Source organism: Myzus persicae, unplaced genomic scaffold (genome assembly GCF_001856785.1).
Source record: "Myzus persicae strain clone G006 unplaced genomic scaffold, MPER_G0061.0, whole genome shotgun sequence".
Classification (NCBI taxonomy): Eukaryota; Metazoa; Arthropoda; class Insecta; order Hemiptera; family Aphididae; genus Myzus; species Myzus persicae.
The window spans coordinates 204171-216870 of NW_019100991.1; the positions used below are offsets into that span (position 1 = coordinate 204171).

A 12700-nucleotide genomic window follows, 5' to 3' on the forward strand; every position below is an offset into this window, starting at 1 on the left:
TTATAATCACACAGGTATATAAATATATATGTATATGCTCTGTAAAAAAATTACTAAGTAATGACGTTTACCACGAGTACTTTTTTAATGAGGATAACAAATAATTGTTCTTGAAATAATGTATTAATTTACATCAGTAATTAACTGATACTACCATACTACTACTACTACTACTACTACTACTACTACTACTACTACTACTACTACTACTACTACTACTACTACTACTACTACTACTACTACGACTATACTATATTCTATACTACCACTCGTAAGCGTACTCAGACTTAATCGCAGATGCAGCATACATAATAAATAAGTGGTTAATTTTTTTACGAGCGTTTACACAGCGAATACAATTAACAATTGTTGGCAGTTTACAATAATTAATAATATTAATATTACAACAATTTACAAGTAATGAGGAGTGCGGTTACCTGTTGAGTTCTGCTCTCTGGCGTCATCTTTCTCTTCGATTCGCGTATACTGTCGCCCGCTATGAATGCCCATGGTGATTCCTTTGCCCCTGCAGTTTCTCTTATTCCTCGGTGCCCATTATTAGAGCTAATTTATTGCTCTGCTGCACTCCTATTCTCCCGGCTATCCAGCAGATTAACTGATGCAATTGACTCTGACATGACGTCCTCGCCTGCTGTGGTCTCAGAGTTATTTTGTAATTAAAACGTTTTTATGAAAAATTCAATTTTCATAACTAATGGTTAAAAATATTATACAAGGTTCATCATACGTATTTCATACATGTAAACATAATAATTAAAAAATATAAAATCTCGACTTTTTTTTAGATATTTTAAGTTGAATTTTAGAGTGAATTAGATGTTTGAACAAAGAATATAGATAATTATTTTGTTTATTTTGCAGTGATTTAAAAATATTATTTGTAGGTATTTTTTAAGTATATTATTATATTTCATACACATAATGACTTTTTCAAATGATATGTTTTCGGCCAAAATTAATTCAACCTACTCCGTACCTACCTATATTACTAATAGTAAAATAATTACTCTAACAGAAATTATATCATAAACATACTTAGTATAGGCAGACAGGTCGTCTTCGCTCAGAATCGTTTGTCGTATATGTCAATCGTGTGTGATGGTTTTTTATCGAATTCAAATTTAACACATCCATTGCTTTGCCCCAATCGACACCTACAGTACAGCAGAGTACACTTGTCCACCTTTTTTTTTAGTGCTACTAAACGAGAACATAAACAGTTTTTTTACCTTAAGTTTGATAATTCACTCAAATATATAAAGCTTACAACACGAAATTGAGTTAGTCGAACGCAAATTTGCTTAGTTGTCAATTCGTAAGACGTTTATGACATATACAAATGAATATTGAATTTTAGTGGTATGACGTCCTTACAATAATCATGAGTGTCACTTGAAATTATTTTTGCATAATGCACACACGCATTTATTTATTTTTTAGGGCATTATTAATGAATTGAAATATGCCTTTTTTCGTTCATAGGTGATAGGTTAGGTTTTTCCCATACATCTGCCCCTCCCCCCATATAAAAGTTATGAATACCGCCACCGACAGCAGCTATTTCTATGCTAATGCTGACGCAGCTAAAGTGCTTTATATCACTATAGACCTCTATATAGTTACCCCTACACTACACTAGGTAGGTACTTCAACGATATCTCAATCACTTCGTTGTATTATTGCTCGTTTAAAATGATTATAACTCAATCAATAAAACTGAATTGAAAAACGAAAAAATTTCAACAACAGTAACTCAATTGTTATTGATACCTATGCTATAAGTACGTTACACGTTGATTTAGACATAAACGTTTTATCATTTTGACATTCACATTATTTTTTACATTAAGACACCACATAGATATTATATTATATTTTCCATAACGTAAAAAGTTATACAGTATGTTATTGTGTACAATGTATAGTATTATATTGTGTATACAAGTTAAACTTAATGTCCGTCGCTTGGCGTAATATATTTATAGACTTTGGGGGACCTTCTAGGATTTGTTGAGATAATTTGACCTTAAAATATTTTACGTTGCACTTATAATAATAAGTCTTCGTGTGAAACTATGCCAATATAGTATAATCCTTTTAAAACCATTTCTACAAACATTTATTATTTAAAATGAACCTATATCTACATTTCCATTTTGTTATTATACTAATTTAGGATTTGCTAACTACAACCTAAATCATCATATCCATTAAAAGAAAATAATTTATGGGTACAGTGTGTGTTCCAAGATAAATGTATCACGTAATATTTCAAACGAATGATTCTCCATTTCATTTGCGTATTTTACCACATAAAAAGCTGAATATTAAACTTATTTTTGAAAAAATGTAATTTTTTCCATGCATGAGATGCAAAACAAAATTATTTTGAATTCCACCCTCTCTCACTTTAGTTAGAATTTTAACTAAGTATTTTTTTTAAAGTAACTTTGACTTTTCAAATATTTTCTATCTTAAAAATTGACTTTTTATGGGTGAGTAAAAGTTTTGATTTATGCATTTTGCATATTATTGTATTTTTGAATAGTCTATCTTCCATTTTACGAAGGTCAATGTCATTTCGTGAAAGTTTTTCAAAAATGTAGTTGGGCGCCGTAAGTACGAAATTAGATAGAACTCAATTTTTTCAAAAATAACTGCATTATTAAATTCTTTATAATGAAGTAAAAAAAAAACACAAATGGAATTGAGGGTCTTTTGTTCGAAATATTTTGTGTTACCTTTATCGTTGAACACAATGTGTCAATATAAATTATTTGCTCTTAACGAATACCTAGGTAGTTTTAGGTTGTATTCTGTGAATTCTTTTCGTACATATTTTATTGTAGTTAGGACTATGAGTACCTATTATATTCCATATTGTATAATATATTTCATTACCTGTTGTTAACACTATATAGTTCCAAACTTGCAATATTTAGTTTTGTTTAGATTCATTTAATGAATCGTATTTTTGTTTTACTGTAATATGCTAGTAGTTTTAGTAACCCAAAATTGCCGTCTACTTTAGGTTCCTATACAGAACTGATGCAGCTTTTACTTTCTTTCGAGTAAGACTGTAAGAGTTAGTATATTATAATGTAGATACCCTTGCAGTTACTATAAATTATAATATAGGTAACAAAGAAAACCCTATATAATAATCTCAGTGGCCAGTTACATACAGTACCCACAACCACTTAAATATTAATATTTTACTTAATATGCAATACGACACTATACAGTCTAATGTCTAGTCTCCTAGAGTAGTGTTGTAGGTAGGTATGTACAAACTTACAGCTTACTCTGACGAAATCGTTACCCCAGTGAATAACGATTTATTACTGCAGTGTAACGGGAACGATAATATTACTCAAATTATCGTAAAGCAATTAAATGTAGAGAATATGACGTTTAAAGGAGATAATTAAAAGTCGATGTTACGTATTCTGTATTTGTATAGGTAAGTATATAAAAAAACCTAAAATTATAAGTATACTTATTCGACAAGATGAATAGTGATGTATTAGGTATATTGTATATTGTTATATGATATAATAACAAATAACAATCGACAGCAAAAAAAGCACAAAGTTTTTTAAACATAATAATTTATTAAGTGATAAATACAAGTTATTGGATATAAATGTATAATAACATGGTATAAAATATATTTGGTAATAAAACATTAAAACAATAATTTTGATCTAGAGACTAGGACGAAATACTATTAACACAGACTTTATGCGTGTATTCTGCTGTCAAAAGATACAGGCGCGTTAAATGTAATGAACAAACAAGTTTTTACATTAAACATCAATATACATCATACAATATAGAAAACTAATTACACAGTAATGCATCGTGTAATTACACAAGCGCTCCATAATTCGTAAATACGCTGGTAAATCGCTTTGGTGGTAACTTTGGTCGGTTTAACGAGAAAAACAATATACATAAAAACTAGACTTTAAAATGTATTGCCGGACAAAAAATATTTAACTACCAACAGGACATATATTATAATTAAAAACTATTTTGAAAAATAAAAAAGTTAAAATTTATACAGTATTATAATAGCAATATTATGTTGGTACACTTAAACTGCCTTATAACAGTTCAAATATTTTATACTAAAACGCGGTAATAAAACTATACATGTTCACCACCATGCGGCTAACCCTGTTTCAATGTACCATAACATTATATAAAAGTAATTATTATAACATAGTATAAAAATAATTATAATAGCATAATACCTACGCGCAATATTGTTTATTATATAATAACATAACATTTATAAAATACAGAATAAAAATAACGATAAATACTAAATCACAATGGAATGATTGGAAAACCAACAAAATATAAAAGTATATTATAAGTATATACAGAATAATAATCTATTGCAATTTAAATTAATATGACTACAACTAATAAAATGGAATAAAATGTATTCCATCAACTTATCACCTGAAAAAATTTGGTAACCGCTTTTAATATCATTCTAAATGTATCCTTCGCCACTGGTACAAAATAACACGAGAATAATAAAACAATGTCCTCCACCTGTATCTAAACTTCGCGATGAGTCGGGAAAAAAAATTGGTGAACAAAACATAATAACATAGAGTGAATGAAAACAAAAACAAATATTATTGAGAAAGTTTTTGGTAGTTTCGCGAAACGACAACGAATATTATTTTGTTATTACGATGAAGTATAAAAATAACAATTATTATTAGACAATAAATTTAATATATGTATACTCTTACATACGATATGTATATACATAATTAGATATACTAAATACTATTTAAGAACATTTTAGTATATCACTAAATATGTCCATCAAAAATAAAATTAACAGAAATAGGCCTATATTATATTATATTAAAATTATATCACACAAGAATTAAATTCGAACGATTAATTACGTTTTCCCACAGCCTGGAATACCTATCAAAATGTTCTGCTATCGTCAATACTCTATGGTATTTCAGGTAGATATATGGGTGTTTAAATTTTGGAGTAACTTTAATTTTTAAGTATTTCACATTTTTTCAACAACACAGTGAGTCCCATTTCGATTTTATTTTTTCGAAAAATATGTTAAGGCCGGCCGTATAAAAAAACAACAGCGGTAAATAGAGAAATCTGTTAATCACAAACCCGCGCAGTCGATCGATTTCCAATTAATAGGTTTCACGACACTCGACGACGATAACTCGCTAAGAATGAGTAATGGTACATCATCATCGTTTATCAGGATTAAATCAACACATTTATTACAAATACAGAAAAGTGTTACACGTGCAGTAGGTAGACGGCTAAAGAGTACACTATACAACGTCCCGCTGAGGTAGCCCGCGGTTTATCTTCGAGGAGATGATTAGTGATTTTACGAATGTTTCACAATGCCTATATTATAGTCAAAAACAAAAAAATCCCATGAAATATAGAACCAATATAAAATATAATTATATGTAATAACTCCGAGACTATAATCGACTGTTCATTAAACGATCAATGAATGAATGTATCAAATAGGGGACACCTTGATTGTTTCACTTAGGCGAAGTAAATAAAAAAAAAAAATGATAAAAATATGATGTATCTTTAAACATGAAAAACATACGTTACTCAATATTAAATATCAGAGAGGAAGAAAGATAAAATTATTTTAAGATAATAATATTAATATCAATTATTATGACTATTATATTGTTCCATCGTACCTAGTTAAATTTCTTTTTATTAAAAAAGTTCTTACACCACGGAAACAACGCGCGCTATGGACGCTAAAACTTTGATAGTATTTTGAGGTAAATTGGTTTCCCTCGGAAGAAATGTACAACGATTTTATAATCGTATATATATACTAGAAAACGTTTAAGAATGGTTAAAGGCTGTTGCAGAAGACCGTTTTCCTTTAACACCGAAACAAATAAAATTCCCCGAAGTTGGAAAACAAAAAACAAAAATAAAATCTTGAAACCACCCCCATATATTTTATTTAGGTATTAGTGATTAAAGTGGGGTACTGAAATGTTCACTAAACAATCCATCGGACATTGTCGGATCGCGCCGAACCCAGACGATAATTATTATGACGATTAAGTGTCACATTTGGCGTCGATCGGATTGAAAGTTTTAAACCGATGACCGGGAGGTCTGTTATAATACATAAATAATAATAAAATATATGTACAAAAACCTAATTTTCCCTGGAGATCACCGTCTTACTATATTATGTACACGGACCGAATCGATTGCACAATATATTATTCTGCATAATATATTAGTTTATAACGATGTCATAATACACGATAGGTAATTATATCGTCCTTAAAAAATCGCCTGACACGTCGACGATGTATTTTTATCGATTAAATTAAATTTAAGACAACATTTTAAACATGACGCATCTACTATTATTAAACTTCTCTATACCATAGGAACTACTTCGTTTATCCGACATATTGTCCAACGGATCCGACGAAATGTATGACTTGGTACTACGACAGGAAACGAAAGGAACCTAGAATAAAACTGCGCTCGAATCCCGACCGAATCAATTGCGTATACCTATAAATAGAGTGATGTTTTTATTATATTATTGTGACAGACGCGGTCATGATGAGTGCGGTTCACTCTGATTGGAAAAGGTTTTAAAATATATACTTAATTCGCGCCAACGAATACAATCGTATGAAATTTGTTTTTTTTTTTTTTTTTAAATTTTTAATTTTGTCCATCTGCTATAAACGCCAAGTCGCGTTTTCACGAAGACACAAATGTATGTAAAAATATATAATATGTAGACAGACCGGAGTAGAAACGATTTTTTTTCGGGGCGCGAGCTCGGACGAAGTACCGCTGCGACGGATATGCGGGCGGACGACACGATCACGCTCTCAACTCTTCCAGGTTGTTGTAGTATTCGACAGCATCGTGGACGGACGGGAAGAACTGTACCGTTCCGAGTTGCCGGGCTCTCATGCAGTCGTACACGTTGCCTGACACGGCGGCCACGTACACCAGCAGGCCGGCCTCGTTGAGTTGATCGACGAGCCGAGTGAACATGGTCAGCCCAGAGCTGTCCACGTAATGCATACCGGACAGGTCGAACACGACGCACTGGGCTCGGACCACTGTCTCCTTGCCACTGTTTATCGATATGGTGATGGGGGCCAGCTGCCCGTCGTACCGGGACAGCACGCCTTGCACCTTTTCACGGAACACGTTCCGGTTGGTCACGTTCAGGCTGCCGGAGTAGTGGACGATCCGGACGCGAGGCACTTCGACGGCCCGCCGGTACCTGTCCATGTCCACGTACAGGTCGGTGTCGGGTATTCGGCCCAACACCACGACGCCGGTTCCAATTCCCTGGCTGAACACGAAGAACAGCGACACGACCACGCCGGCTAGCAGCCCGACGTCGATTTCGACCAGCACCACGGTGGCGTAAGTGGCTATCCAGATGGCCGCGTCCGCCTTGGACGTCCGCCACACGCGCACCACGTCCCGCACCTGGAGCAGTATGTCCTTGAGGGCCACGATCGTGATGCTGGCCAGCACGCACCTGGGTAGTGGCTGGAACAGGTGGCCGATCCACAAGACGACGGCCACCAGCAGACCGGCCGACACGATGCTGGCCATCTGGGTGCGGCCGCCGACTGTCTGCTGCGTGGCGCTGCGCGACAGAGACGCGGCGAACGGCAGGCACGAGAAGAACGAACCGAACACGTTTCCGACGCCCTGGGCCAGCAGCTCTTGGTTCGTGTCGATCGAGTACTTGAGCTTCTCGGAGAACAGCAGTGCCATGGACATGGTGATCGAGTACGCGACGATCGCGATTATCACACTCTCGGTGATTACGCTCATCAGCAAGTTCACCGGCGGCGGTTTGAAGTCGGGTAACCCTCTCTCGATTTCACCTATCTGCAACAAAAATCGTCAGTACATTGTACCAGTTAGTGATGGTATTATTGTGAAAAATGTAATTAAGTCGGCTATATAGACAATAATAATATTAAATATAACTGCCGGCAATTCGGTGTAAGGTCTTTGCCTTGTGATTACCCTATCCATCTGCTTAACCGATCCGTGGTTTGATATTAATACATTTGTTTAAGTAATTAAGTTAACTGATCAGCATAAAACAAGCGTACAGCCCACATGTAATGTAACCACGGTTAGTTGGCAAACGCGTTTGTTATCGTACGTTGTCCTGCGGTAAAACAAGCGTTTGTCAGTGAGTATTTACGTTTTTAAATTGTAGAAGTATGTAGGTACAATATAATATAGCTGTATGGTGGTAATATTATTATGAAGACAGAGATTTAGGTCGTAAGAACAGGAGCTGGTAAAGAAGGTAATTGGACAAATTTGAAAAAAAGTCTGGGTGCTGCATAAGCGGCACCCAGAAATAAGACATTGCACACAAAGTGAATATATTGTAGTATATAATTAGGATCAAGTCAAATAAAGTATTAGTTTATAAATGAAGTTGGTTCAGTTCTATAAGGTATAAAAATCCGTTCAATAATAAAGACATCACATCACCAAGTCTTTGAGGTTTCGTTAATAAAAGCTGTAACGACTAAAGTACCAGTGAAATAATGAGTGTTGGGTAGTTAGAGAAAGAAAAGATAAATCAATGTTATCATCATGTATTTTAATTGAATTGTGTGTGTTAAAATGTATACTCCTACGACACTTAACCCGTTTATAATATAATACCCATTGATGATTATTGGCTATTATTGGATGGAACAGAATAAAGTATTAATTAGCGTATTGCAACGTAGGCAAGTATATGAATAATAATAAAAGTCTATTAAATTAATTAGTCATAGTCAATAAAACAATATTTTCAACATATTAACAATAATAACTCTATATCATCTATAGGAGTGTATAATAATAACAATAATAATAATATAAAGTTACTAAAAAAATTGTTAGATAATAATATAATTTTATAAAATCGACAGTTATATTGGTAACCAAATCAAGGTACCCAGCAATAAAATCACGACTTACGTTTCGACTAGAATGTTGACTAAATGGAAATAAAAACTATTCGTATAATATGGAAACCTAATATGATATAAATTAATATAAGCTCAAAGTATACAAATACTGACAATACTTATAATAGATATGATTTTATTTGAATCTTATAAAGATTTGCAAATTTTGAGTAACAGTGCAGCTATAAAATCATACATTTCTTGTCACGAATTCACGAGAGTGAACAAATATTTATAAACTGATATCTCGAGAGCTAGCAGCGTATAAACGTTAACGTGTAAACTAACTCCAAGCTATATGTATAAAACTTGTATAACAACAATTGATACTCAAATATTAAGACAAATAATTTAATAAAGTTATCATTTCTTATTATGGAAAAGGTTATCTTTATTAAATGCGTATAGTCGTTTTTGTAGCTAGTAAATCATTATTTATTTGAAATAAAATGTTTACTAAAAGGCTGATTTTAAATACAGACATTAATATAATTAAACTAAAATAAATATCATAAGACTAAACGTGTTTAATGAATTATTTAAATTCAACTGAATTCATTTATTTAAGTATTTATACTGTCATGTCTAGTAATATCATTAGAGCGAAGTGTAATTTTTGTCTGAGTGCGCAATAATTATAAACACAGAAAACTACAACAAAATGTCATTGTAGTAATAATCATTAATCCACGGCACAATTCACTGATTACTTCACAATATTGACTTATAGAGTAGGTATGTAAGCCACTTCGAGATAAAAAGAAGAAAAAAAAACTATGACAACAAACTATATTCGATGCGACGACACGTTTACACGACTTATAATAATAACTGTAAAAGTAATAATAGTCCTGAGAGGGCGCTTTCAAGTAGATACTTGTAATACCGAAACATAATGTCGTAATAGAATACAAATTAGTTAATGATGCACCTAACCACTAAAGCGGCAACATTAATCCATTTTCCCTGTTCCGCTCGTCTGATGTAATATATATACCGGATGATCCATTGAACGTAAGACACACATTATTTTAAAAGCAGTTTTTTTACATCATTTTAAGTCGTAAGAGCATCATTTATCTAATAAAACATAATTTTTTTAATGAAACTTTATGAAACTTCTTAAAACGGGTTACAAAAAACAACCTACAAAATCGGCCGTCATGATACACAGTACATATGGTTTGTTTTTGTAAATAAAAAAATAATTAAAATAATTAAACTATACTGCGGTGTCAATCAGACTTGCTGTGTGAACAACTATATAGCGGTACGATATATGACCCTATCGGCCTAACTTCAAATAAATAAAAATTAGATCATAATTTTGTTCTAACAATTCACAAATGGTATTTCAGTAATACAAATAGAAACCCAGAGCTTATATTACAATTGTGTAAAATGTAAATGTAAGAGTGATAATTTAATACAATCCTAATATTTAATCGGTTGAATGACTAAAAGAAGTTTCACTTCATCCGTGAGAATATTTTGCTAATTTGTATCATCATCGTTTTTTAATTTTTTTTTTTTAATGAAAATATGCATTTTGAATTCCTGATTTTAAAGCAACATTGATGTACTTACTTGGATGTTTAAAAATCAAATTTTTGAGTAGTTATTGTGAGTTAAAGAAAGTACCTATTTAAAATGATTAAAATCTCGCAAAATGTTGGTCCACCACTCCACTAATTTAAACTTTAAATTCCTATATAACGTTATTACTATAGTAGTAACTAACTGTCTTAAATTGTATTTTTAAAGATCGAAATATATCGAACAATAATCGGCTTCGGGATATAAAATTAAAAATGTATGTTGTTATTCAAATGAGAAAAAAAATAATTAGTAAAAATAGTAAAAAAATATTTTTTTCCAAAAATGTTGTTTTGTAATGACTTGAAATTATTATGTTCACAAAATAGATTTAAAAACGTCAGTGTTTTCTGAAATAATGAGTGTCTTACTTAAACAGATCACCCCGTACATATTATTGTATATAATATTATCTACCAACATACAATATACGAAAAAAAAGATGAATACAGATGGTTATGTTAAGACCACCAATCGTATAATTATGACCCAGACAAAACAGCTCATGAATCACGTCAATCACGCATGTCATAAAACCTGCAATGGTGGCCCCTCGGCAATCAAAGATAACAAAACAAGTTGATACTCATCAGAAAATGTATAATTAAAATCGTGTAATTCATAGGTAGTTACATTAACTAATAAGTAAGTAAACATAGAAGTGAGTAACTATAGATTGCATGTTTGAGTGAAGCAGTTGATATAACATAATAGGTCATTTATAATATTAACAGTTATAAAATATTATTTGAATTTATTATTGCTTTAACATTTTATAATAAATTAAGTTTATCAATTTAATTAAATTAAATATGTTGTTTACGGTGTACAAGTAAGCAACACCAGTCACGAGTTTAAGAGCTGAGTTTACGTATTTTTGCTGTACATAATATAATAATGGCGAACGGTGGTGTGAAAGCGAAGCCCCCGCCGTTCTGCGTAATAACATTTAGGTGGTGGTCTATGTCAAACATACTTATATACAAAGTAGTAGAATTTATGTCGTTGGTAAAAAAAATGTGTACACGGCTCTGTTTGAGGAGAGCCACGCTCATAGACAGTGTTTATTCAATCCGGAACAAACCATAATTTATCAGATGTAAAATGCATATAATATAACATAATATTATATTATTATGTGCTCGATACTGGAAGCGTGGCTGTATATTATATGCTCGAAGGGGGTTGGGTCCCGCCCCGTATCGACTATGAAATGCAAGCTAGAAGAGTATTTTATCTACGAGTTACACAATCGTGTATTTTCTATTCCTGACATGTGTCTTATTATTAAATTATCTTTATCGTCTATGTTCCTACGCATAGTGCATTGGCGTGTTGCCACGTCAGAATCAAATAAACTTCTGCTGTTATCGCTTTGTTCACCAGACGCTGCAGGACAGTAACATATTATTATTATTGAATTTAAACGCGACGATGGCAAAATTAAACTTATAATGTGGTTTGGTACAAACGTGAAAAATCACCTAAGTTAAACTAAAACCTTGAAAACTATAAAAAAAATCCGAAAAATGTGAACAGCAAATTTAAAGCATAGAATATAAAGCATCAAGCAACATGCACAATATGTCAATGTCTCAAATACATAACATACCAACATAGTCATCGTATCATTCTCTTTCATTTGGTACTTACTAATCATACTACCCTCTTAGTACTATTCGGTCTACACGTGACATTTTTAAAATTCATGACTTCGAGTAGTAAAGATTCAAGATTCATGACAAGTAAACGTTAGAAATGTATCATTACTGAATTCAGAATTTTATGTTAGACGTAAATACTATAATATAACATCATGCATTTAAAGAGTGTATTGTAAATACTGTTTTTTTTCTCGTCCGTCGAATTAATTTATGCGAGCAGCCTTCGAAGTTCGAGTAGAAACAGTGGTTATACATCGTCCAATGCAAATTCGATAACAAATAAAATTCTAGAGTCTGGAGTTACAAAAAACCCTAGTTCGAAGAATATAAAAAAAATAATTTAAATCACTTAAAATCACTTAAAATACCTATAAAATAATA

General features: G+C 32.1%; 2 protein-coding genes across 7 annotated transcripts in view; both read right to left on the reverse strand.

Moving 5' to 3' along the window:
* Positions 1 to 1292, reverse strand: part of LOC111027174 (arrestin domain-containing protein 3-like) — a 93651-nt gene extending 92359 nt beyond the window's left edge. For both annotated transcript variants that reach the window (XM_022305415.1, XM_022305413.1), the window contains exons 1-2: positions 1057 to 1292; positions 438 to 652 (exon numbers count right to left, since the gene is read on the reverse strand). The gene's annotated coding sequence lies outside the window, so the exon portion shown is untranslated. The remainder of the gene's footprint in view (positions 1 to 437; positions 653 to 1056) is intronic.
* A 2617-nt stretch (positions 1293 to 3909) lies between these two features.
* The window catches only part of LOC111027164 (solute carrier family 26 member 10), a 58478-nt gene continuing 49687 nt past the window's right edge, over positions 3910 to 12700 (reverse strand). For all 5 annotated transcript variants that reach the window (XM_022305398.1, XM_022305397.1, XM_022305400.1 and 2 more), the window contains one exon: positions 3910 to 7965. In XM_022305398.1, coding sequence (XP_022161090.1) covers positions 6931 to 7965 — 1035 coding nt within the window. In that variant the 3' untranslated portion in view covers positions 3910 to 6930. The remainder of the gene's footprint in view (positions 7966 to 12700) is intronic.